Source organism: Mus pahari, chromosome 2 (assembly GCF_900095145.1).
Source record: "Mus pahari chromosome 2, PAHARI_EIJ_v1.1, whole genome shotgun sequence".
NCBI classification, from domain to species: Eukaryota; Metazoa; Chordata; class Mammalia; order Rodentia; family Muridae; genus Mus; species Mus pahari.
Genome location: NC_034591.1, coordinates 105,797,728 through 105,825,210, shown reverse-complemented (window position 1 = coordinate 105,825,210; position 27,483 = coordinate 105,797,728). Strand labels below are relative to the sequence as shown.

At 52.1% G+C, this 27,483-nt stretch overlaps 1 protein-coding gene across 2 annotated transcripts in view; it reads right to left on the bottom strand.

Moving 5' to 3' along the window:
* Positions 1-5,637: 5,637 nt before the first annotated feature.
* Positions 5,638-27,483, bottom strand: part of Mgll (monoglyceride lipase) — a 105,070-nt gene continuing 83,224 nt past the window's right edge. For both annotated transcript variants that reach the window (XM_021189138.1, XM_021189133.2), the window contains exons 5-8: positions 26,144-26,254; positions 16,312-16,401; positions 10,500-10,715; positions 5,638-8,305 (exon numbers count right to left, since the gene is read on the bottom strand). In XM_021189138.1, coding sequence (XP_021044797.1) covers positions 8,180-8,305; positions 10,500-10,715; positions 16,312-16,401; positions 26,144-26,254 — 543 coding nt within the window. In that variant the 3' untranslated portion in view covers positions 5,638-8,179. The remainder of the gene's footprint in view (positions 8,306-10,499; positions 10,716-16,311; positions 16,402-26,143; positions 26,255-27,483) is intronic.

Here is a 27,483-nt window from a genome sequence, read left to right as displayed (position 1 = left end):
TTTGTTTTGTCGTTTTGTTTTTTTTAACAGATTGGTTTCTTAGTTTGGGTTTTATTGCTGTAAAGAAACACCATGGCAACTATTTTTTTTTAATTTTTAAAAATATGTATTTATTTATTTATTTATTATTTGTAAAGATTTATTTTTTTATTATATAAGTGCACTGTAGCTGACTTCAGACACACCAGAAGAGGGCATCAGATCTCTTTATGGGTGGTTGTGAGCCACCATGTGGTTGCTGGGATTCTAACTCAGGACCTTCAGAAGAACAGTCAGTGCTCTTACTCAATGAGCCATCTCACCAGCCCATGGCAACTCTTCTAAAGGAAAATATTTCACTGGGGCTGACTTACAGCGTTAAGAGGTTTAGTCCATTATCAGCATGGCAGTGTGCAGGCAGACATGGTACTGGAAGAGTCAAAAGTTTTACATCTTGATCAGCAGGCTGTATGCCACACTGAGCACTGCTTGAGCCTAGGAGCCCTCAAAGCCCACCTCCACAGTGACATACTTCCTCCAACGAGGCCACGCCCACTCTAACAAGGCCAGCCTCTAACCACACCTCTTTTTTTTTTTTATTTTCTTTATTTACATTTCAAATGCTATCCCGAGAGTTTCCCATACCCCTCCCCCCACCTCTGTCCCCCCACCCACCCACTCCCATTACTTGGCCCAGGCCTTGCCTTGTGCTAGGTCATATATAGTTTGGAAGACCAAGGAGCCTCTATTCCCACTGATGGCCGANTAGGTCATCTTCTGCTACANATGCAGCTAGAAACNCAANCCCNGGGGGTACTGGTTAGTTCCTGTTGTTGTTCCACCTACAGGGTTGCAGCCCCCTTCAGGTACTTGGGTACTTCTCTAGATCCTCCATTGGGGACCCTGTGCTCTATCCAGTAGCTGGCTGTGAGCATCCATTTCGGTGTTTACCAGGCACTGGCATAGCCTCACAAGAGGCCGCAATATCAGGGTCCCTTCAGCAGTATCTTGCTGGCATGAGCATTAGTATCTAGGTTTGGTGGCTGATGATGGGATGGACTCCCGAATGGGGTACTCTCTGGATAGTCCATCCTTTCATCTTAGCTCTAAATTTTGTCTCTGTACCTATAACCTTTCATGAGAGTTATGTTCCTTATTCTAAGGAGGAATGAAGTATCCACAAATGGTCATCCTTCTTGATTTTCTTCTGTCTTCCATAATGTGTCTTGGATATTCCAAGTTTCTGGGCTAATATCCGCTTATCAGTGAGTACATATCTAGTGACTTCTTTTGTGATTGGGTTACCTCACTAAGGATGATATCCTCCAAATACATCCATTTGCCCAAGAATTTCATAAATTCATTGTTTTTAATGGCTGAGTAGTACTCCATTGTGTAAATGTACCACAGTTTCTGTATCCATTCCTCTATTGAGGGACATCTGGGTTCTTTCCAGCTTCTGGCTATTATAAATAAGGCTGCTATGAACATAGTGGAGCAAGTGTCCTTATTACCAGTTGGAAGATCTTCTGGGTATATGCCCAGAAGAGGTATAGCAGGATCCTCCGGTAGTACTATGTCTAATTTTCTGAGGAACCGCCAGACTGATTTCCAGAGTGGTTGAACAAGCTTGCAATCCCACCAGCAATGGAGGAGTGTTCCTATTTCTCCACAACCTCGCCAGCATCTGCTGTCACCTGACTCTTTAATCTTGGCCATTCTGACTGGTGTGAGATGGAATCTCAGGGTTGTTTTGATTTGCATTTCCCTGATGGCTAAGGATGTTGAACATTTTTTCAGGTGTTTCTCAACCATTCGATATTCCTCAGTTGAGAGTTCTTTATTTAGCTCTGTACCCCATTTTTTAATGGGTTTATTTGAGTTTTTGGAGTCCAGTTTCTTGAGCTCTTTGTATATATTCTAACCACACCTCTTAATAGTGCTACTCCCTATGGGCCAAGCATTCAAACCAATGACTCTGTGGGGGCCACTCCTATTCAAACCACTAGGGTTTCTTTTGAGATTGGGACTTGTACCTCAGAGTAACTTCATAACTGGCTCTATAGCCTAGAATGAGCCTGAATTTATGACTCTCCTTTATCCACCTCTCAAGTGTTTAGGATCAGAGGCACACAGCACCCTCCATGCTTGGGAACTTAGCTCCTGAAGGGGGAACTTAAGAGCCACAGCCAGTGATACAGCTCAGGCCCAGGGTCTGAGACCTTGTAAACTCAACATCACCCTCGGCACAGCATGCCTCCCTGCTTACAGACCCAGCAAGGACATTTGGGGGCGTACTCTGGCCATCCTTGATTTGTATGAAGAATTCCAATGGAGCAAATAAGCACAGCTTCTTGGCAGCCACCAGGGGGCACCAAGGAAAGAACAGGTCCCTGAGATCTATTTGCCATGTAACCTGCAAAGCAGCAGTGGCCACGGAGGCTGCAGATGATGGTGCACCATTCAGTAGCCCTGGTCAAAGTATGGTCTCAGTTTTGACTCTGCTAGTAGTGGAATCTTTTGAGGGGACCAACCTGGTCCTATACGACAAAGACTTTTGCTCTAGTGTGCAGCCCTTCCCTCAAGGCCAACTGCCTTCATCCGAGGGATGGCATGCCCTACCGTGGGAGGCTATTCTGTTCTGAGGGTTGGCCAGGCAGAGGTGGGTGTGGGGCATTCTGTCCTTTTGGAGTCTACAATTCCTAGATTCCAAAGTCAATGCAGTTTTAAGGCAATGGCTATCTCTGCGCCTCTGAATTTGAAGTGAGATGTGATTAACTATGCCTGGGTACAGAGGTGAGCTGCTGACGCAAAGTAACACAGTCACACAATGAAGGCAGAGGCCCAACTTTCTTTGTGGGACAAAATGAGGAGTCGGAGCCTTTTAGCAAAAGCAGCTTCTAAGAAGCTCTTGGAAGATGTGTGGGGACAGATCAGTATAGCTTCTATATGGGGCTTTTAGAAGAAGAAAACACCTGTCTTTCACTAGACAGTTTATATTCTATATTTTACTTGCATGTTGGAACCCAGGGCTCACACTCCCCTCCCGAGCTATGCCCTAGTCTTTGGCTATGTACTGAACAGTTTTAAGGTCTTATGCATTTGGGGGAGGTGTCTGCTTCCTCTGATCAGGCACGGGTGGACCTCTGAACTAAGTTTACTGGCTGTGCAGGTTGCTCCTTCTCTGCAGGGTTTGTGGATACACCGATGGTAGTCTTTCTTGGGTCCTTGAGGGGACATCTATCCAGGTCTGGGAGACAAGGGTTCTCAGGCCTCAGTAGCTTACCATGAGGCCTTGCTGTGGGGGGAGAGGGGTGTGTGGCTCTACCATAGCTGTGGTTGTAGCAAATCACTTTGGGCTTCTAACCAGCCACAGGAGCCCACTGCCCCTGGGGCCATGACAAGCCTTCACCAGTCATTCTTCACCAGAACCCTGCCTCCCTGGGACGTAGAACCAGAACTCTAAAAATGGGCTCTGAACATCACAGGCTGATGCTCCTTTCTTCCAGCGATCGGGAGGTGGGGTTGTGTTTTCTTCTCTGCTGGACCCCGAGATTGCTGTCACCTCTTGAGCAGCTTCGTCCCATCAGTCAGACACTGCCGGCAGGTGCCTGCCTCACTGCTCTGACCTTTGTTCTCCCTGTGTTGTCCTGTCCCCCTCTCTCTCTGCAGGCCTACATGCTGCAGGTTCATCTGGCAACAGTCCACCATGTCCCGTGTCTCAGTTTCTCTTATTGCCCACGGGTGGTCCATTTCCTCATCTCCCCAGCTGTGCCCATGCCACAGGCAAGGCAGTCCTAATATAAAGAAGTACCAGATGCCATTCCTAACTCCTGATCTACTCTTTAAAAGGTGTATGCCCCAAGACCATGTACTTGGTCTTTCCACAGGCGCCCATCCATTCCCTCACTCCTGTGAGCCACAAGTTCCTGGGAAGAAGGAATCATCCTTCCTCCCTTCTCCCAGTGAACCTTCTGCAAGGCTGATCGGAACGTCAAAGGTTGTAGAGAAGCTGAGAGGATATAGGTCAAGAGCCTAATTACAGGTTAGCAAGGGCTATCTTCAGCCTCTTTAGCCATTTCCTGCCTACCTTGTGTCTGAGCATCCTTGTGATTGATAGGCAAAACCCTTTGAAATGTGTTAACCTCGCTGGGCGGTGGCTTCCACCAACCAAAAAGCTAAGCGAGTCATCAGACAGCATCTGAGGTCTACAGCGGGACTTCCCCAGTTCACTTTCACTTGTTATATTGGTTACTTTTTCTTGCTGTGATAAAACACCATGACCAGGGGTGGCTTAGTCCATCCTTGGTGACATACTTCTTCCAGCAAGACTTCAAACTTCCCCAAACAGCGCCTCTAGCCGAGGACCTGAGCCCATGGGGGACATTTCTTATACAAACCATTACACTTGGGTACCAAACGTTCCCATCAATGTATCTGAAAAGGGCCTTGATCCATGACTTTAATTCTGTTACTATAAGAACTTCATGAAACTTGGACATTGGGACGTGGAATCCTGAGTGACCTGAGTTTGTGTTCCCAGGCTATGGTCATTCATATTTAGCTCCAGAATAAATGATCTCTTATCCCCTTGGAGGCAAGCACTGTTTTGGGGCACTCCCTCTTTCTGTCTTCCCTCCCTTGTTCACCGTGCCCATTCATCGTGCCACAGCCTCGTGCATCTGTTCTCAAACGGTCTCTCACTCCCTGTATTAATTTATTACCTTTCCCTCTGCCCCTCCTCCCACTCGGTCCCTTTCTCCCTCTGTAGCCCCACGACACAGTATTCCTGAGGACCCTCTGGACATCAGATAGGGACATGCCCCTCTCACCTCATGACCCGGGCTGCCCAGAGGACAGATAACTATCATATCCAGTGGCACGGGGTAGTGAGAGAGAAAACAGGAACAGGGGATGGGGAAGCTGTCAGTGATGGAGGGTACAGCTTGGAAACTGCCCACAGTAGGGACTTTGGCCTTTAGTCAGTAGGGGCCTCAAGAGGCCTTTGCATAGGAGAGAGTTCTGACTTGGCAGGGACCTCCCAGGGAGCGGGTGCTCCCCAGCTCTGATCTTGTCAGGCAGGCACATGATGCATTCGTGTCCCTGTCCCTGCTCCAGAAGATCACTTCCCCCTTTCAGTGTTAGTGGTTCTTTACCCAGACACATATGCATCTCTAAATGACATCATACATGAAGGCCACCAGCTCAGGTGCTGGTATTTGGTCATAGTCAAAGTGGGCCAGCCTGATTCTGGTGACACCCTGAAAGCAGAGCTGTTTGGTCAGGAGATTGTGGGGAGCAAGGGGAGGTGCCCAGAACTCCAGCAACAGATGCTCTGGATCACCCACAGCCAGGGGAGTGACTTGAGTAAAGGTGGGGCACGGCCATGCAGGGTACTCAGTTAACAGCAAGCTGTTCAGGCTGCCTGAGCACTGGGGCGGGGGTGGGGGGCTATGCTCTAGCATGACCTCCCCAAGAATGCATGGGAGAATAGGAAATCCAGGTATCAAATTGACAATTGACCCTGGAAGGGCTGCTGAGTCCACACCAGGTGACTGGCACAAGACTTCACTGCTTCCAGCACAGGCCAGAAGCTCTCTTAGCAAGAGGGTTGACACACACAGGACGAGAGGCTAGGCAGACAGACAGACACGGCTCTCCAAAAGCACGTGGTTTATTACAGTGAGCTGTAGTGCACATTGGTTTCTTTAGTAATTCTAAGCCGATACAGGTTCCCCACTAGGAGTATACATGGGGAGTGACTGGGCGTGGTGACAGTGACAAGCCAGTGAGCCACTGTGATCCTTAGAAAGTTACATTAGCAATCAGGAGAGAAAGGGAAGTGTGAGGTGGCCCAGAGGCAGGATGTGAGCAGAGCACCCCCTGCTGCTCTCATGGTGGAGGGAGGCTGGTCCCCTGTCTCTAAGGAACTGGGGCTTAGTGATTGAGATGCTCCACTGCCTGCAGGTGGCACCTTCTCCTAAAAAGCTTTTCAAACCCTAAGTCCATGGTGGTTGGAGAAGCCCACGGATGCTCTGTTCTTGCGGGTTCTGGATCCCCTCCTTCACCTGGGGGAGGACCATCGGCGGTTCCTTGCTGGCTTCCACCTTTTTCAGGCCAAGCCTCGTATGTCCTAGCATTTTTTCCGTACCCCAATTCCTCTGCATCCTGTGGTGATGGGGGGTGACTGTGAAGCCCCGCTGGTCAGGCTTCCTCCAGTGCCAGGGGCGGAGTCTTACAAGACTGTCCTAGCTCTCTACAGAGGGAGCCCTGGTGCTGGTCCCCATTTTGTCATGCAGGGACATGACTCTTACAGGCTTCACAAGACAGTCTCAATTTCAGATCATTCCACCCCTGTTTTTTAGTGTTAGTGGTTCTTTAACCAGATACAAATGCATCTCTAAATGACGTCATGCATGAAAGCCGCCAGCCCGGGTGCTGGCATTTGGTTTGGAAAAGTGGCATTGTCAGCATGTGCTTTTGGAAGCAGCCTTGGGTGGCTCCTGGTGAGAGTCACAGATCTGAGCACAGTAGTCTGGAATGGTTTTAACTTAGTGGAGAGCCAAAATACCCCATGCCTGTCCACTGCTGTCCAGGGTTCCCTGAGCCGGAGGGAGTGCTGGCTGCCCCTCTTCCCACACTCTTTCTGTCTTTATTTTCTAAACAGAAGGAGAGCTAAGAGGGGGCTCTGGACAGCTCTTGGGCCCTTCCTTCCCTGCTTGCAGTGCTTGGGCCCTGCTGAGGGGCACAGTGACCTTATGACCTAGAGTAGGTGGCCAGTCTCTGACTGCTATGCATGGTCAGGGCCACCAGAGGGGGCAGAGGGCCCTCCCCAGGACCGAGAAAAAAACTCCAGAAAGGACACCTGGATCCCACCTTCCTGGAGGCCCACCTACCCCTTCCAGCAGCTCTCCTTGGCAGCAGTGCCCCTTCCCAGGGCTCTACGTGCATCGACAGGACTCCTGAGGTAACGGCAAGGCCCTCCGTTAAGATGGAAGTGCTCCAAGAGAGCAGTGAGCCCCAGTTATTGCTGGCGCTGAGTGAGGCCTGGGGGAGGCCTTCGGGTGGGCACCTGAGAGGACAGGGGGCTTGGATTTCACTGCTTCAGGGGAGCCTCTCTGAGGCCTGGCCGGGCCATCCTGCTGCAGTCCGGCACGGGGTGCAGACAGCTGTGGTCCTTGTCTGCGGGTAGTCGCTGAAGTGCTCTGTGCTGCCCCTGGCAGGCAGCCAGCACCGTGGCTCCATGGGAGGCTCTCCTGCCACCAGAGGTAGCTGTGCTACTGGCAAGCAACTCCTAGTGGCTCTGGGCAGAGGGACCGCCCAGGGCCACAGTCCTCCACCCTGTGTCTTCTCTGCCAGGAGAGCCAGCTAGTCCTCAATTAGGGGGCTGGGTCCTCGGCAGACTGACCCTGTGTGGGGGTACCAGTTCTTCCAAAGTCGCCCAGGCTTTACCTACCCACCCATATAATCTTTAATTTAGAATATACCATATATATATATATTAAACAATTATCTTCAAAGCCACCCTCCTCAGCGCGGAGTACTTAGTGACCTGAGAAAAGGTGCCTCTCTAAATACATACAACATGCCTTAGGTGACCAAACTCCCAGCGGGGGGGGGGGAAGTTGCATGGGGGAGAAGAGCTATTCAGGGCCACCTTCCCTTCCCCCAGCCTGGCTTCCATCTGAAAAGTCGCTGATAGGGTAGTTGCCCATTTTGAGGAAGTACCTTGGAGGGGCACATGAGCTCGCTAAGGAGCTAGCTGTGGGGATACAGGCCACCTCGTCATATGCCAGGGGACAGCCAGTCAGAGAGGACTTGGTTCAGGAGGAAAGAGACCTCTGATTATTGCAGGCTGGGACCTGGGACTGACAGCGAGTCCCCGAACCCCATAGGAGCTGGGAGAGGTGGGCAGATGCTGCATTTTTTTAATTCCAAGGATATTTCCACACAGTCTCTGTGTAGAAAATATACTCCCTCTTTCATAAAGTGCCTGCCCCTTAGGGTAGTAGATCAGTGGCCAGTAGCCATCTATACGATAAATGATCCTTTTTTTTTTTTTCCCAAAGCAAATTGCACTAGGGTACTAGGGTTTCCTCCAATTTGTGATTTTTTTTTTTTTTTTTGAGCCAGCCAGCACTGCCCTTCCTTTGCCTGCCTCACCCCCCCAGACCATGAGCTGGTTGCCTGGCCAGCATGTTCAGGGTGGACACCCAGCTCCTGCCGCTGCTGTCCTGTGAGACAACCACGAATTTACTTCATGGAGGACGGAGTTGGTTACTTCCGGAAGCTCCCTGTGGAGGACGTGATAGGCACCTTCATACATCTGCAATCAGGAGAGACGGGGGGGGGGGGGGGGGTTAGAACCGGTGTGTGGGACAGGCGGGGGACAGGCGTGCACGCCATATGAGCTCACCAGGCAGGCATCTCCAAGTGTTCCCCCTACTTCGTTTTTAGATGGGACTCTGCCATATTGTTTAGACTGCCCTGCCTTGGGCTCCCTGGCAGCTGAGAAGGTCTGTATCGCTGCTCTGCCCCAGCCAGCACCTTCTTGTCATGAATTCCAACTTTTCGGATATTCCCTGCTGTTCCCAGGGCTCTCCAGCTGGTGCAGCTTAGATCCCCAGCTCCTTCCTGCAGAGAAGCTCCTTGGCCCTTCTTCACACCCCCACCTGCCAACACTCGCCCAAGCCCCCCACCCCTTGCCCCGTTCACCCACAGCAGTGGCACCCATGGCAAGGTCTCCGGGACTCTCACTTGCCACGCCCAGAGGCCCTTGGAGCTTGGCTGTCTCTGGGTGACTCTTGGATGTCAGTGTCCAGAGGCAGACAAGTGGCCCTCAATCTCACCGTGGCTCTGCCCTATCTTGGTCAGCTCCCTCCCTTGCAGGGGGCTCCTTTAGGCCCAGCAGCCTAGTAACCACAGTACACTACCTGGCTGGCCAGAATGCCCCTGCAATCAGCCTTCCTTCAGAACTGAGACCCACCCAGTTGCCAATTGCCTTCGGAGTTCTCTCTGATGTCCGCTGGGGTCACCTATCTTGGGGGGCACTGCAGCCAGCCCTCCCCCCCACCCCCCGCTTCTACAGGTCCAAAGCCCAGGAGCAGCCTTCAGTGCTGTGTAAGGCAATTAACAGGTCCATCTCCCCTGGCTACTTACTCCTCTGTGCCCAACATGTCTCTTTCAATTTGAAATATTTCATTTGAAATATTGAGGTGCAGAACATTAAGACAGCCCCCTAACTGCATCTGCACCTAACCTACCGTCCTCCTGTCCGCCTGTCTGTCCCTCCTCCCAGCTCTGGGAACCGTCATTTGTTCACAGTGTAGGTTCAAGGATTTAGTTCACACATGTCCATTGAGGCCATGCCACTCTTGGTTGTCTGGGCCAGGCTCATTTTGTTTTTCAACACACTAATTATCCTTCAGAAGCCTCCACATGGTGTGGGAGTTCACTCCTTAGGTGGGATTGCATTCCAGGGGGCACAGGCATCTCCCATCTGAGGGCAGCATGCATGTTTCCTCTCCGAGGCTCTCCAGTGTTTGTCATGGGTCCCTTCTCCTGTGACAGCCTTGTTCTCATGTCTGCTCCCCTTTGCTATGACCAAGAGCTTCCCACCTGCCCTTCCCTTGGTCTGGAATGTTCTACCATGGCTAGCTAGTCTCCCTGACAGTTCTTGCCTGTAGTCCATGGGAGGGAAGTGTCCTCGAATCCCCCTGCCCTGCAGCCCCTGCCCCCCATTCACAGGTCCTCAGGACCTTCCCTCAAAGTCAGACCCAAATAAACAGGAGTTGCAGAAGTGATGGATAACTGCTGAACGAGACAGAACTCCACCCCTGAGCAGCACCCCAGGGGAGCCCTTGACAATTTGCAAAGATATGAGTCTCTGCCAGGGTGTTGCAGAGTTGGGGGAAACTGCAGACTGAAGCCCAAGGACCTCAGTTCAAATCCTGACTCTACCACTTTTGAAGAGTCACCTGGCTGTCTTTATAACACGGTGAGGATTCCGTGGCATCCACACACTTGTGCAGGTTAGGAGCCCAACCATGTGGGCAAGTAGGTGGGTATGCTTCAGTTTGGGGGTTACATATTATCTGACTGGTGCCCAGAAGGGTCTCACCTCAATTGGGGTGCCCCCTAGTTCGGTGGGGCAAATGGCACATACATCTATCTGGACCCAAACAGCATCTGTCTTGAAAGCTGCTGGGTGATACTCTGACTGTTCCTTGTGTCAAACATGTTACACCATCCAACTGCAGCCTGTCTTCAGGGGGCCATAACCACAGGGCCAACCCGAGTAGATGCCCCTGCAGACCAGACTCATCCAAGTGTCCCAGAACCTGAGCTATGGGGTTTTTTTTTTTCTTGCCCATACCATCAGATTGCTCTCTTCCTTTGTTGAGGCTCATTCTGGTGAAGCAATGAACCGGAGAACCATATGCTGTCGCGAACTTCATTAGCCTCTAACCCCTCAGCGAGTCTTACCAGCCACGCTGGTCTGATGGCCCCCTGTCCCTCACCTTGAGTGTTTTGTCCTGACTCCGGGATGATTCCATGAGCAGGTAGGCACCTTTGCTGTCGCAAAGCCGGTCAGCAGAACCCTGCAGCAGCAGGAATGGCAGTGTCAGCCTGGGCATTGCTCGCTCCACTCTCGAGACAGCGTTCAGCAGCTGTATGCCAAAGCACACCTTCAGCCCTGCTCGGCAGACGAGTGGGTCGGAGTTGTACAGGTCAACCTGAGAAGACGAAATTCTGTCAGCTTGTGGGTTCCTAAGAGGGTGATCTTCTGCCTGCCGACAGGCTGTAGAGACTGGCAACTCGTTCCGTCCCTGGAGAACGAGGGTCTGACTGAACTGTGCCCTGTACTTTTACACTAAGACCTGAGCTTGTCTCACACAGCTCGGACTCAGAATACCCTGGGGACCAGGTCTGGGACCCCCAAGTTGAGGTGCTCAGGTGCTTGATGTAGCTTGATATGTTGGTTGAATGGAAACCCCCACACACCCTTCCCTCTGCTTCAGTCATCTCTAGATGCTTATCAGACGTAGGCCAAGGTCAGCGCAATAGAAATGCTGGGCCTTGCAGAACTGCTAAGAAATGACTGTTTTGATTCTCCTACATGGAATCCAAGGATGTGGAGGGCTGGCTGTCTACATAAAGGCCTGTAGGTAATTTTCAATACTGAGTTGGGTTTTACAAATACGAGCCGCAAAAGAGCCATGTGTGGTGGCGCATGCTTATAACCCGTGGGAGGTCAAAGCAGGGTGAGCAGAGTTCAAGGTCAGATTGACCTTGTTGCAAAAATTATATCTAAAACAAAACAAAATACAGGAACGTCATGTTACCATGTTACCCCCTTGGGTTATTTGGTTCCAGAGCATCTCTGAGGGCGTTGAGGTTTCAGCCGGCTTCCTTCTCCTCCTCCTCCCATCCCCAACTCCATCTGTCTATGTGGGGTGACGGGGTGATGGACATACAGAGAGGAGCCCAGAAAACACGGGCCAGAGCAGGATGCCCCTTCCTCTACAAGTCTCCTAGGCTCCCGAGAGGAGATGTGAAGCCGTGGTACCCTTTTCTCCTTGCAGATAGACTCTGAGCAGGTTTGGGACAACCAGATGGTGGGACCAAGGTGAGGGGGACCGAGGGGCTCCTTGAGCAGAGGTCTCTGAGCCTGGACCTACGTCCATTCACTTCTGCTGCCAGCCCTCCACGGACCTGGCCCGAGGGACAGGCTGTCCCGCAGTCACCCTGACATCCTGGATTCCTTCCCACGCTGGGCAGGGACTGAGCCCCCATCAAGCTGACCGTTTGTGATGAGCTGCACGGGACGGATTAGACACTTCTTGCAGCTGAGCTGGCGAGAACCCCACCGGAGCCAGGCCATCTGTTTGGCAAGCTGAGAGAGGCCTTGCGTCTGACAGAGCCGTGCAGGGGCAGTGTGGGGAGAGCTGGCCATGGACCCAGACCATCACAGGTTTCTTCCCACCATAGGGTCTCCAGGGAGCCCTACTTGGAGGAGAGTCATGGGACCACCGGAAGAGCCCTAGGCTTAGGGTTGGTCAAGTCTCGATGGCAATAGTAAGAGTGACAGCAACAGTTGTGCCACCCACCAGAAACACAACGTGAGCATAATGTGGTGCCGGAGGTACCATTGTGTAGCAGAACAGCAGCTGCCATCTGAGCTCCTGCTACTGGTGCAGTGCCCCACATGGAAGCAAGGCTCCTGTTACCCATGTGATACAGGAGAGAAACTGAGGCACTGAGAAGTCTAGTGGCCCACTGGCATTAGGACCTCAACTCCTGTTCTTCTCGTACAGCCCTTGGTGTTACAGGGTACAGAACCTTCCAGATAAAGAGTGCCCATTTCAGTGTCTCTCACAACTAGGTATGGTCATGTGACTAAACCCTGGCCAATAAGAAGCTAGTATGGGAGCTGGCCATGCACTTTAGGTTAAAGAATGTGAGGCACTACTAAGGCAAGGCTCCTGGCCCTAAGAGCCCCCTGGTGTGCTCAGCAATAGGAACGGTGCCTTGGCTCTGAGAAGGCCTGGGGCAGAGGAGGAGACCGGCTCCTGCCTACCATACTGCTGCCTATGGACCTGTTCCCACTGCCTCTGTGCTAGTCTCAAGGCTCTGAGGAGAATGGCCTTCTGGGCTTCAGGCCACCTGCTGTACTAAGCCTGCTATTCCTGTCCTTCCGAAGGCTTCCTCCTGCTCCAGCCAGAAGGTCCTAATATGCTAGGTCCCCGAGGGCTCTACTCCTGGGGTTAACTGCTTCGTGGCCCCAGCCACTTCCTGCTCTTGGCTTTGTTTCTATTTCCTGGTCACGTAGACACTGGGGAGGGAGCCCCAGTGTCAAGGAAAGGCAGATCACAGATAGAAGTATAGCAGGACAGGAGGTGTGGGAGGGGGTACAGAGGAAATGAAGTGAGAGGGACTAGGAAGCATGTGCCACGTGGAACACTGAGGGAGCCCCTGAAATCTTTGGTCCGCTCACTGCGGGCTTCCCTCTCTTTGTGGAAGTCAGGGCTGCAGGCATGTTTAGAAAGATCAGCACTGAGCCAGCAAGGCTAGCTTGGAAATATTTCTGCCTGTCAGGGCTATGGGAGAGTGACTGTAGCTACACAGGGTCAATACCTGGCAGCATATCTGCATATCTTCCTTTCCAATGCCTGTGAATCTCTTCTCCTCTCTCTCTCTCTCTCTCTCTCTCTCTCTCTCTCTCTCTCTCTCTCTCTCTCTCTCTCTCTCCTCTCTCTCAGTTTGCATATGCTTGGCTCAGGGAGAGGTGTGGCCTTGCTTGTTGGAGAGAGTGTGGGCATCAGCTCTTAAGACCCTCATCCTAGCTGTCTGGAAGCCAGTCTTCTCCTGTCTGCCTGCCTTTGGATGAATGTAGAACTCTCAGCTCCTCCAGTCCCACATCTGCTGGACACTGCCTAGATGATAAATGACTCAACCTCTGAATCTGCAAGCCAGCCCCAATGAAATGTTGTCTTTTATAAGAGTTGCCTTGGTTATGGTGTCTGTTCACAGCAGTAAAACCCTAACTAGGAGTCCCCTCTCTCTCTGTCTGTCTTGTCTCTGTCTGTTTCTCTCTGTGTCTCTGTCTCTGTCTCTGTCTCTGTCTGTCTGTCTCTCTCTCAGGTGCCTTTGGCCCAGAGATGAACCTGGGCTCAAACCCTGACCTTAGTAACTGTGCTGCTGGGTGAGTGGTTGGCTTTCTTTAGACCCCAAGCTTCCAGAATTTCAAACAAGAACTGATTCAAGGTTACAGGGAGGTAGAAGGGACTATAGTGTTCAGAAGGTGTGGAAATAAGATTATAGCTTCAGGAAACTCCACAGAGAACAAGACTCAGGGGTGGCCATTGTAAAATTTGCAGGCAGTAGGTGGGCTGGAAGACTGCTCCACAGCAAGCCCAAGCAAATATCTGTTGTCATTTAAACTGGGAGCCACCTGCTTCCCCAGATCCCACCTTCTTGCCTTCTAGTCTTCCCAGTGTGCTATTCCCTGGCACCTGGCTGCCAAGTCCTTCCCTTCAGACCTGCACTGGACAGTTAGGGGAGCGTTGCTGCTTGGTCTTTCGAGGCTTTTTTTTTTTTTTTAGCTGTCAGGCTCCACAGGAAATGTGTTATCTAAAGATGAGCCTGGAGACTCCCGCTGTGTGTGCCACCCTGTGGTGCCTCTTCTGGCCATCTCCCTGGGGTGGGCGGAGCAACTATTTTTAAAGTTCAGCACAGGTTCAAAGACTACTGAAGAATGGGGGTGGGGCTCCAGCACCCACCTGGAGCCTGAGATCTCCCTGCTGCCCAGAGCCTCCAGTTCTGTGTCCCCAGCAGGGAGACATCTTGGGCTCTCTAGGTGGCCCAAAGGACACAGGTAGCAGATGGGTGCTGTGGGGCCTGTGAGCTGTCCTTTAGCTGTCCCTTCATTTCCCAGAATACCTCAGAAGTGATTTGCTGTTTTCCAAAAGAGGGGCTGGAATAATTCCGGTTTCCTTCCCTTCTTTTTGCCTTATGTGTAGGAAGGTAGACAACCTGGCTGTTTGGTGCAGAGTTAAGGAGTCCCTGCCTCCCGCGGGACTCCTCTCATAGAGCAGTGACTATCACAGAGCGATGGTGTGTGCTGTTCGGCCCAGCAGAGCAAACTGAACAAGTTTTGCGATTTGCATAGAAGCTGGGAAGAGTCACTGACCCGGGCACCCGACTTCCTGAGCAGATGAATTCATTTCCCAGCTCCGCCCCTGACCTGCTCTGCAACACCAACTCTCTAGGCCTCAGTTTCCACAGAGTCAGTGAGGCTGAGCTTGCCAAGACCCAAACCTGACTTCTATGTTGGCTTTGGCCTTTCTGGGTCTTTGTTCAAACTTTCAGAAAGACTAAGGGCCGCACAAGACCCCCCAGCCCCAACCCCGGGCAGTCAAATTTGGCTTCAGAGCATGACCTTGAGAATCACTACAGGTTTCAGAATAAAGCTGTATTAAAAGTCGGAGGGAAGATGGATGGACAGCTCCCTGGGTCTGAGGCCCTCAAGTGTCCATCCCCATTTCCTCTCCACTTGACTTTTATTCCCTTGAGCTGGGCTGGGGCTAGAGCTTCTTGCAGGTAGGTGAGTGCTCCAAACTGAGCTACTCCCCAGCCTCTTACCTGTCTCTTACACGGCTGGCCTATAGGCCCAAGTGTGCCCTTGGGTGGAACCTGACCAGGAGGCCAGAGTCTGACTGCCAGGAAAGCAGGCTAGACCACTGGGTTGTCAAGAGTCCCACTGGGGGCAGGCGAGCAGGGCCTTTGGGAGAAAGTTCTTCCAAGGCAAGAAAGGAAACCGAGGCAGAAGACCAGCCAACCAATTTGCTTAGTTGTCAGGGTCATTCTGGTATCTTCCACAAGTCCAGGCCCTCAGGGTTTCAGGCTCGGCCACCAGTGGGAACTCCCAGCAGGTTCTCAGACTAGCCAATCACTGGGAACCACAGGCAGGCCTTCTCACTGGAGGGATTGTTTGAGTATCTATAACAGGCGTCTGTTTTTCCAGTTACCACAATCCTGGCACTTGCCTTCTCTTTTCTCAGCCTAGAGTCTAAGTGGGGCTAAGCTAGCCCTACCCACTTCCTGGACAGATCCTCTAGGCTTTTCACACCTGTCAGTCAGTCAGCCTGGGACAGCTAAGGGAGTGGCACTGCCTTTGCATTGCCCCTTGAGCTGCGGAGTGCAGTTCCTAGCTTCTCAGACAATGAGGCTCCTGGCTTCTCTGCCTGACCTCGGGACAGCCAAGCAGGAATAGAGAGACAAGGGCAGGTTCTTACAGAGATGTTGGTTCCTGATCCAACTGTGCCTCAAGTCTTTAGTTCCTGTTACTAATAAATGCCTTCTTGTGCTTAAATCCCTGAATTTATTTTTTATTCTTATGTGTACATCCCGTGTGGGTGGGAGCGTGCGGAGGCCAGAAGAGGGTGTCAGATCCCCTCGAGTTGGAATTATAAGGTAGTTGTGAGCTGCCGATGTGGAGTCCCGGGAACCTAACTGGGATCTTCTACAAGAACAGGAAGCTCTCGTGATTGCTTTGGAACCTTAAATCTCTTTGACCTGGGTTTCTGTCACTTGCAACCAAGAGAGACTTGACCTACCACACAGTGTGTCCTCCATCAAACTCTTGGTTCTCTGGAGTGGAGCTCAGACTCCAGACCTTCCCCTCACCCCTAAGGCCAGGACAGAACTCCCCACTCCCCTGTATCCCCATCACCCGGCCACCAGAGAAAGGGCAGAGCAGAGGGGAGGAAGAGAGAGCTAAGGTCAGATCTCCCACCCCCTACCCCCCCACGTCCGTCCATCTACACTCACCTCGGACTTGTTCCGAGACAGCACGCTGGAGTCGATGCGCCCCAAGGTCATATTTGGCAGGACAAGATTGAGCAGTTTGGCAGCAAGGACCTGGGCAGAGAGGCAAAGTGAGAGACGTGAGTGCAAGCCATCCACGCTGGAGGGCTAGAGTATGAGTCGATACCCGAGCTGAGCGCAGGCAGAGGCCTTGATACTCAGGACTCAGGGATGGTGCTCGACGCAGGGCCCAGGTGTGGGACTGTTCTCCTGATGGTGTGACCTGGATCCTGCGCAGACATAATCACACGTTGGATGTAATTGTGAATTGCTTTAGAGAGCCACCGATGAGGCCAAGTCCCTTCTCCAAGGCACCAAGATGGCACAGCAGAGTCAGAATCATTGGATCGACCACCAGAGCGCAAGGAGATGGGGCAGCTTGGAGCAGAGAGAGTCGGTTGCATGTTGAGTTCTGCTACATAGGTATGAAACCGTCACCAGCTTGAATAGGAAGTCCCATGATAGAGGGGAAGGAGCCCCGTGTCTGATTCCTAGCTCTGTGAGCCAGGAACACAGGCTAGGACCTCAATACAGAGCTCTGTTGGCTCAGCTGCCAGTGGGGGCCCTGTCATTCCCCCCAAACAGACCACAGGGCAGGTTAGTAACACTGTGTGGGAAAGCCTGGCATGCCATCCATGCCTACTGAATGTGAATCTGACTTGGGTCTCAGCCCAGCCCCTGATGTGGATCTCAGATATTCCCAGGAAGGTGGAAGACCCAATTTCACATGTTTGCTTTCTCAGAGAGGCTGTTTAATTTCGCGTCTGCAGTGAGTGCAGGCACTTGGGGCAAAAGAAGCTATTCCAAAAGCGAGCTGTGAAATGCTGGGATTAGAACCATGGGAAGCTGGCAAAGGGTGAGCTCTTAGGAAGTATGGAGGGTGCTGGGCACAAACATGGGTCTCTTGATGGTGGATGAATTGCGTGTGGCACAGGGGCTTCTGTGCTGGGTGGCTGTGTGTGCTGGGTGGCTGTGTGGCCCTGTCTCCCGGTATGTACTAGAGCCGGTGAGTAGGGCTTATCTTTCATCTAGCACTTGGAAACATCTTTATTGGGACCTTGGGATACTGGGACAATGGCTTGGCCTCCCTGTGGTCAGTAGGGCTGGGAGAAGACACATCTGTCCTTTTTGTCACGTGTCCCTCTCATCCTATGCTGATCTCTCTCCATGTTAGTACCCGAGAGCTCTTGTTCTCCCTCTGGCCACAGCAGCCACTGCCATTCTCCAGATGATGCTGTAGACAGGCCTCCCTCAGGATCCTGTAGCCAACCTGCCTCCTCTGTTCTCACAGCCGCCAAGGACCAAGCAGAGCAAGGCCTGCTTTGCCCCTAAAGGGCATTGTGTTGGCATGTACTCTGAGCACCATACTACTGTCTGTGTGTGCTGCAGAGGTGACTGTGTGTACTAGAGAGGTGACTTTTTTGACCTACAGAGGTGACTGACTGTGTGTGATAGGGTGGCAATTCTGTGTGCTAGGGAGGGGACTGTGTGTTCATGCCGGGGTGGGGAGCTGACTGTGTTTGCTAGGGAGGAGACTGTGTCAGAGGGCACAGTCAACAACTCCTGCCTCTGAGAACATCTTAGCCTGCTGCACTCTGGACACACCTTGGCATCCAGGCCAACAAAGCTCACTGGTGGTGGCTGCTGTTGCTGTATCAGAGTGCCAGAGCCCTGGGCTCCAACACTGGACAGTCCGTCCAAGGGGGTTCCATCTGATCACCCTGGGTGGGGTGCCAACAGCTTGCACTCTGTGAAGCCACCTGGGTTGGATGAGTTGTATGTGAGTGTGTGTGTGTGTGTGTGTGTGTGTGTGTGTGTGTAAGAGCTGGTTTTTATGCAGCAGTTCAGCACACATGCAGAGAGGGAAGGGCTTGGGAATCTGGCCATGCTGACAAACACTTGGAAGAAGTATCTATGAAAAACAAGAACTGTGGGGGGGGGCAGGGGTGGGGGGGCAGGGGGAGTCTCTTGGGAGCCCCAGATCTGGAGTTGGGAGCTTGTGCTTTCAAGAGTTACAAAATCTAAGGATGAACTACAGCAATGGGGTTGTCCAGGGCCATAGCATCCTTGGACACTGGGCAATCTCCACGCTATCATGCCATGGGGGAAATTGCTATGGGGAGATCTTCACACTAACATGAAGCGTCATGGAACCAACATCCAGAGACTCCACTCGTCTCTACAGTTTCTTTCCACTTCCCTGAATCCACGTGAGGGTTGACAGTTGGCGCACTCGATCCCTGATCATCTCAGAGGCTGCAGCAAGGCCCTAGGCAACAGGACAGGTGTGTTTATGTCACTGTCCCAGGCACTGTCCCCTCCTGCCAGATCCAGCTGACTTTCTGCCCATCCTCAATGCCATAGCCACAGGCTAGGGAACAGCTGGCCACCTACTGCAAAAATCCTTCCTGCAGAATGGATCGATCAACTGATAGTTTGGTCATCCACTGGGTCGCCACAGGGAGCACTTGTGGGCGCCGTGGTTGACTGTTTATGGTACAGATTGGTGCTCCGAGCCACATTCACAGGGAGCCAGTGAGATAGGGTTGGTAGGGGAGGGACAGCAAAGCAGGGGGCCAGGGACTGCCTCAGCACTGGCCCTGTGACTGACCAAGTCTGCAAAGTGACTTTCCCACTTCAACAGGTCCACCACCAGATCTCTCTCTCTTGCCCTGTGTGACCTGACTGATTCCACGTGTCCCTGGCACGGAGGTGTGGCCCAGTTCAGGATTGCTCACTGCACAGAGGCACGCCAACCCGCTGTTGGCCCGTGCCAAGCCAATGCACCGACACCCCGAGGTGCTGAGACCTCCGCTCCCCGCAGGCTCTCCAGTAGACACTGGGGTTCAGGATGGAAACAAGGGCCAGGATATCTGGAGCCAGTTTCAATTCCACAGAGGGCTGTGGGGGAGGGCCTGTGGTGCCAGGACATCTGCCCACAGGGGAGAAGGACTGTGACGACAACTCTGACCTCTTGCCAGCCGGCAGTCTTCAACCTCCATTAAGGAGGAACTCTTGGGCAGCCAGAAAGCTTTCAGGCAAAACTAGGGGTTGAGGGAGAGGTCACTACTCCTGGAGATGCGCGTTGCTTTACAAAACAGGCTGTTCCTTTACAGAGATGAACAATGGGCTGTGGCCTCAATCTCCCGTCCCAATATAGAGGCAATGTCCTGGCGGCCACTTTCTATCTCCAGCAGCCTAAAGCCCAGTGGGAGGTGTGGTGGGAACACACCGGGCCTTAGTCCCGATGGGGGAGGTGATGTCACAGTGGCCATGCTCAAACACACTCACTCCTGCCCCCGCGGAGTTACTGTGCGAGCCCACAGGAAGGGGGTGGCAGTGTACCGCTAAGCATCAGCTCCTAACAATGAATGTCCAGTGCTGGCTGTGTAGATGAAGATGCTGGTGTCCTAGCAACAAGACTGGCTGCCCACTCACAGACATAGAGGAGGGCCATCGCCTGCAGGGATGCAGCCTTTTGTCAGGGTCTGCCCTACAGGATGCCACCCAGAAAAAAAAAAAAAGGAGGGTCTCAGTACATTGGTGGCTGTGGGGGATCTGGGGACAAGCCAACTCTGGAAAGAGCCTGGGGACGCTCAGGGCAGATGCCCCATTCCTCAATAAGCATGCAAGGGAAGCTATAAAAGAAGGGTTCATGTGTGCGGTGATGTGATAGTGTTAGCTGTCAGTTTGACAGAGTCTAGAACTACCTATAAGATGGGACCCTGGGGTGTCTGATAGGGATTGTCTTGGTTGTTGTAATTGAGGAGGGAAGATCCGCCTACTGTGGGCGGGGCCATTCCCTGTCTGGGATCCTGGACTGAATAAAGTAGAGAGAGTGTAAGCAGCTCCCTCGAGCCCCTGCAGTTGTGTCTTCTCCTCTACAGTGGCTATGACCCGAAGCTGAGCGCTAAATAAGTTGTCAAGATATGTTATCACAGCAACAGGAAAAGAAAACAAGGTGGTCGATGAATGAGCACCTGGCAGTTCACTGTCCACAGATACCCAGGACACTGCAAGAGATCGGACCTACCTGGCCCGAGTCACAGACATGGATGAGGGCTACTGCCTCACCTGAAAAGCTCCTCACTGACTCCCAGTGTGCACGGGGTGGTGGGGGGAGAGCAAGAGTCATATTCCAAATCCAGCCACTGGACGGGCTCAGATGCTTGCCGCGCTATGGTCACCAGCTTCCTAAACCTGCAGAGTAACTAACTTCTAAGTAACATTGCTAACAGGATCCATTCAGAGGGGAGCTCAACTTCAGATAACAACCACCTCATGGCTTAAAGCTACTTCCACTAACAAATCAAGGCAGGTAGAAGGCTGTTCCCAAGACACAGGGCATCAAGCATCTGTAAGAGGCCCTTCCCCACGGTTCCTTTAAGGATGGATGATTGTGGGAGGCGGGGATGGAGTGTGGAGGGAGAAAGGCCTCCGCAGTGGAAGGATGTTGATCAGATCAAGGGCAGGAGGGCTGAGCGGCAGACAAGGGCCGAATGATAAGGAGGCACAGAGAAAGGAGTCACCACAGTAGATCCCACACCTGGAGGAGTCGGGGTCAGGGTTGCCAGACAGTTCCTAGAAACAGCTGTGATCACACCCCTAAGCCTTGGCCACAGCAGCAGGCCACACCGCCACAGTGTGTCAGCACGCACCCCTGATTCTCCCAGGAGCTCAGGTGCTCACCCACAGGTGGAAAGCATATGGGATCCAAGCCATTGTCAGTTCGGTCGCCTTCTCAAGAGAGGTCTTCATGATGTCCAATCTGTCCTGCAGGGTGCGGAGACAGCGTGGGCGCAGCTCAGGAGGAGGGAGACTATGAGCTGCCCACCTTTCTCAACAGGCAAGTCAGACCCAACTGGATCACAACTGGGTGTTAACTCTGGGTCTGAATCCCTGCGAAAGTCTCGTTATAACAACTTTTATTAGTATATATTTGCATGTGGTCATTATACAAACGTGCTGCGTTCTACAGACATTTCTTTCAAGTTTACCATTTTGCCTGTATTTACCCCCATTCTTCGCTCCTGCTCCCCATTCCTTTTTCTTGCGCAGCCTATTCCTTTTCTCAAAAGTGCCCTTTCTACTTTCACACCGTGTGTCTCTGCATATACATGTGTGCATGCATGTATATATGTATGTGTACACATTTGCCATGTTTGCATATGTTACCTGTGTTATATAAAGGTGTACATGAGTATGTGTATATGTGAGTATGTATATGTGTGTATGCGGATCTCTCACTCTCTCCCTGCGTGTGTGTGTGTGTGTGTGTGTGTGTGTGTGTGTGTGTGTGTGTGTGTGTGTGTGTGTGTGTGTGTGTGTGTGTGTGTGTGTGTGTGTGTGTGTGTGTGCGCGCGTGATACAGATCTCACATATGAGAGGAGGTATGGCATTTGTCTTTCACACAATGATTTCCAGTGCCACTCATTTTCTTGTGAGTGACATAATTTTGTTCTTTGTGGCCAAGTAAAAAAGACTCCATTGTGTGAGCACACCGTATTTCCTTGACCCAGTCATCTGCTGATGGCAGCTTGGCTGGTTCTGGATCCTGGCCACTGACACCTACAGCGGTGAACCTGGGTGTGCAGATGACTCTGTGGTTAAGTTCCCACAAGTGGTAATGCCTGCATCACATGGTAACCTCCTTCTTTCTTTATTTTTTTTTTTTTTGTGTGTGTTTTTTATTCTTTTACAAATGGGGACAATAAAGTCTCCCTCAAAGATTCCTGGTGTGTTTCCCAAGACTGCCTGCCCCTGCACGGTCCTTGCTGGTTAACTGAATGAGAAGCAAACAGCACCCCTAGTGGAGAAGTGCGTGGCTTGCAACTTTTCTGTTGGGTTTTGAGACAAGAACTCACGTGGTAGCTCAGGTTAACCTTGAACTTACCACCCGCACTCCACTTTTGGAGAACTGGGGTGGCATGCATACACTCCCATGACTGGATCTGTGGCTAAAGCTTTGCAATCCGTGATGTAGCCCTATAAATGTATTTCTCCCCCAACTGTGGCTGCTCTCATGAGCAAGGCCTGGAGGAGGTGTGTGTGTGTGTGTGTGTGTGTGTGTGTGTTTGTGTGTGTGTCCGCCCTGAGTCCCTGTCATACCCTAAGGACAGTTCTGAATCAACTGCAGTGCCCATCACTGTAAATAGTAGAGACGTGCATAAATGCCTTTATTGATCTGAAAGGTCTTAATAGCTCCTCCGATCATTTTTAAGCTTCAGCCAGAACTTGCTGTGAGAGGTAATTACTGCCCCTTCATTCTAATGTGGCTCCCGAAAGCTGTCCTGCATTCAGGAGGCCACGGGATGGCCACATCTGTGACCTGGCAAGGCTCTCTAGGGTAACTTTAGATTGTTCTGGGCAGGAATGCATCCTGCCCAGTTGTGCAATAGAATGTTTTGTGCCTTTCCAGTGGCTCAGAGCACGCTCCGATGGCTCTGAGCTGGCTTTTCAAGTTCAGATTCTGGAAATCTGAACCCTAACTCTCAGAAAACAGGTGTCTGTGGGGCTGAAGGAGTCACACCTGTAGCTTACGGTGGCTGACCCACTGGCCCGTGCAGGGCAACTCTCACCTGCAGCACCCCGCTCCATATCCCTTCCAGCCCACTGGAGTCCACTGACATGAGGGTGTTCAGATGGGAAGTAGGCTCTGGCTACAGGAAGCTGACCGGGGCATGCTTTAGGGTGAAATAGGCTCAGTGGCCCAGGCCGTCATCAAACTGACCTTGAGAAAAACAATGGCCTCATTTCCTGGCCTTCTAATTGGGAGTCATTTCCTGTCCTCGCAGGTGGCATGGGAGAGAACAGTGCTCTCTGTGAGACAGGTCTCTGGAGCTAGCCCTTCTCCATACTTCTGCTAGAGGCTCCAAAGAACTGGGAATGGGACACCCTAAAGCCCTGCTCAGTACCCCCAGGGACCTCATAGGGAGATAGATTCCCCGCCCCCCAGGGACCTCATAGGAAGATAGATTCCCCGCCTCCCCAGGGACCTCATAGGGAGATAGTTCCCACTGAAGACAATCCTGGCAGTCCCAGCCCAGCCTGGCTGGGAAGTTTTGCCTTCTTTAAGGTTCCTAGAAAAAGAAGGGATCCCAGATGACACGAGAGACTGTTCAAGAAGGGCAGCCTGGACTGGTGAGCAGCTGAGACTTGTTCTCTGCAATTTTGGTCTCTAAATTTCTGCTGTTGCCAGTTTTGTTCCCCTGTGAAACCACTTCCTCAGCAGAGAGTGCGGGGCACTGCTGTCTTTGTCCTCGGCCTCTTCCCGGGGCTAAATATATCCCAGCTTGTCTGAACAGAGCCTCAGTGTGAAAAGCAGATGGTGCTGAGCTTTCCCACCCCAGGGGTGAAGTGGTCACCTTCACACACTCAGATGCACACAAAGACGGACGTACTACCTGGGGACCAGCTGAGGCTTGGGTACTGGCTGGAGGATGCTGTCTGAGCACACCGGGATTTCTCCTCCTGGATTGGTTTCCACCGCGTGGGTCCCACAGTCATGTGCCCACCACTAATGGGGCATGTCAGCCCCATTAACTGAGCTCAGGGATGCATGTGGCTCTGGGATCCTTCACCGGACACCATGGGGGGGGGCAGTTCTCTTTCACCCCTCCCTTCCCCCCTTCAGAGTCCCCCTCCTGTGAACGCCGCCTGCACTTCATTTCCCAGACAGAGCACAGGAGGGAAAAGGCAGCAAGCAGTCAGTCCACCTGTGAGGCTCACAGGGGTGGGCAACTGGAGGGAAGCTCAAGGCTGCTCTTTCGGGAGTTCAAAGCCAGGGTCTGTACTCCGTGGGGAAAGACCACCAAGGTGTTCAACAAAAATGACAAAATAAAACCAAACCCCACAAAGAACAAGCAGATTAAGCAATGTAATATTATCCCCTAGTCTACGTGGAACAAGTCTCCATCTGCAGAAAGAACACACAGTGCTGTGCATGCCAACTGTAATCCTGCAAGCCATCTCTGACGGCATGGCTGCTGACCGGCTGGCTCCTCCCCCCCCCCCCCCCCGCAGGCGCTTCTTCATGCCCTTTTCTATCTTCTGACATTTGAACTCTATGAATTATTCTCTAATATTTAAAATTATGCCGAAAGAAAAAAGAAAGGCGTGGTGATCCTGTCTCGGGGAGCCTGTCTGAAGACTAGGCCACACGTGCAGAGCAGCCACGTGCCCCGGGCAGGTGAACCAAGCGGTCACACTTGGTGCCAGGCAAAGACAACACAGGCTGAGGCCTGGGGGCAGCAACAGACGTGGCGTGGGGCTGGCCCTCACCAGACCCAGAGAAATCTAATTTGTCTTGGTTAATCAGACGAGACCTGTGTCCCCCTAGAGACCTCTGCTTCTGATTTGACAAGGTGATCTATTAGTACCAGGCCTGGAAGGTCACTGGCCCAGAAGTGTGGCCACTGCTGGTCCTAGAGGGAGTCCCGAGGGACCCTAGGAGGAAACCTCACGACCCACCTCTGGGCCCAGCTGCTATGGTGCACTCTATCTAAAAGGCTCTGTGAATTTTCTCCACGGGGAAGACATCCATCAATCTAGGGCTAATCGTGGCCAGATTCCCTCTTCCCAAAGCTCAGTGACCCCAACCCCAGCACACCAGTCTTGCCTGGGACTGTGTGGGTGAACACGGCTCCCACTTGGCAACTCCTGATACAGTCAGTTGTGAACTCCTTGGTGCACTGGCCACAGGTCTCCAGAATGAAGCCATTAGAGTATGGGAGAGCCGTCCCCTCTAACCTCTGCCTCACTTGCTCCCTTTGTAAAAGAGCCTTGAATTAACTTGGCTGTGCCTCACAGAATCACAGTCACCAGGGCAGATGCGGAGACGACCGCATCCTTTGAGTCTTTCCATGATGCCAATGTACTCAGTGCCTTATGTGCTGCCTGGGGACCACAGACAAATACCAGGGTCCACTGAGTGGGTACTGAGAGACGGGGTCTAAGAGGCCACACTGGTATTTAAATTAACCCCCCATCCCCATTTGGTGATGAGAGTACAGGCTGCCCGGTGCACCTAAACCCAGGCCACACCACCTAACCCTCACTCCCCTCCAAGCATCCTGAGAGCTCTCTCAGGCTACAGTAGCCCCTATCAGAGCTGGGACACTCTTTGTGGCACACAGGATTGGTGTTCCACTCCCTCTGGGGTTCTCCTGCCTCCTGAGGACAGATCTACACTGAGGGCACCAATAGTCCCTCAGGAGTATTGGCTTTGGCTTCTTTCTTGGGGGAGGGGAGCAGATACAGTTCTGGGTCTCTCGTTGCCTCGCTCACCCTGTCAAAGGGAGCCAAAGCTCTGGTAACCAGAGCAGACACTGACCACACAGCACATCATTACCCATAATGCAAGACACTGCATCTGTCTGCCGGTCCAGGCTGGAAGAGCTCAGGGGTGGAACGAGCTGCTGGGAACAGGATCCTCAGCTGCAGACTCCACTCCAGGTTCGCTTTCTGCTGAGGCGGGCGCACATTCTGTGACAGCAGCTCATGCGTGGGACTTGTCAGCCAGTGTGACTTTGCCAGTGAGAGCACGCCTGTCACCTTTCCCTGACTCTGGCCAGTTCAACATGGACAAACAGGAAGGCCTTTTTCCTTTGTGTTTTGGGCAAAGAAACACCTGGGTTCACAATTTAGAGCCCCGATGACTGTCTGACGTCAAACCTTTACACAAGAGTGTCTAAAGTTCAGGAAAGGCACTGGGCCCTTTGACACAGACTCCAGCTGCAAAGGAACGTATCCTGTTCTGGAAGCTCCGTGGTCCATACAGACCGCAGCACCCTCTTACCTTCAAAGTTGATGCAGATTCCGGATTGGCAAGGACCAGAGGTGAAATCAGGACCATGCCAGAAAAGTAGGTTGGCCTCTCTGCAGCCACCAGGATGGAGATGGCACCGCCCTGCGAGGTAAAATAAACAAAGTGGGGCCAGTCTCTAACCAGCATGGCCCAAACCCTTGCCTGATCCATGCTGGTCAAGGGCCCAAGAGGGGTCAAGGGCCCTCCATCTCCTATTTTCTGTCCTAGTTCTCCTTCTCTCTTCCCTTCCCTTCCCCCTCCCCTCTCCTTCTTTCTCTCCACTCTTTCCCCTCACCCTCTCCTTTCTTTCTCTAGCCTTCTCTCTTCTCCCTTCCCTTTAGAAAAAAAAATTTTCTTTTGAGATAGAGTATCATTCTATAGTCCAGGATAGCTAGAGGTTCATGGCAATCCTCCTGCCTCGGCCTCCCGAGTGCTGAGACAAGAGGACAGGGCCGGGATCAGTAAGGTTTTTATTTCTCTTCTCTGCATTTTCTAAGGGCAAACATTTCAAACAGATACAAAGAAGGTTCCTGCTTGTGGGCCACAAATGTAGCAACACGTCACATTCTAGTCTCAAGCCAAAGCCAGTAACCCCACAATTCATCCATTGACAAGCTTTATAAGGGTTGTTTCCTTTCTTTAGGGAGAGTCCAATTATAGGAATAGGAGGATATATATATATATATATATATATATATATATATATATATATATACATATTTTTTTTTTCTGGTTCAGTAATGATCCCAAAATTCAGGTTCCAGGAAAAATACCAGTTCTGTGTGAATGTGGAAGAAGCAGGAGGAGGAGAAGCAGGAGGAGGCAGAGGCAGTCTTGTCTGTTTGAAGCCCAGAGGAAATGTGACAGCAAGGCTTGCAATCTCCAAGGCTTACAGGGGCCAGGCAGGCAAGAGATGTAAAGACAGAGCCAGGCCTTGTGGAGGTGCCCTGCAGAGCAGTCGTGGGCCTAAGCAGTTCTCAGACCTCCGCTAGCTTTCCTGATGGAAGGAATGGCCTAGGGGCTGCCAGGGGAGGGGTCGTCTGAGATTAAACGTGGTTGGTTCTTGATTCTCGGAGATCTCAAAGGGAAAGGGACTCAAACTGCTTTCAGGACAGTTCCTGAGATTCTGCCACTCACGGCCATTCCTCCAGCCCTGAGCTTAATTAAGGGCCTAGTTCAACTCCTACATGCTGGGAACTCCAAAGACAGGGTGTGTGTGTGTGTGTGTGTGTGTAAAGGACGTTCTACCAGGCAGGGTGGGGTGGGGGCAGAGGGCAGAGGGAGGAGGGGAGAGGGAGGAGGGCAGCAGAAGAAGGGAGAAGGGCAGAGGG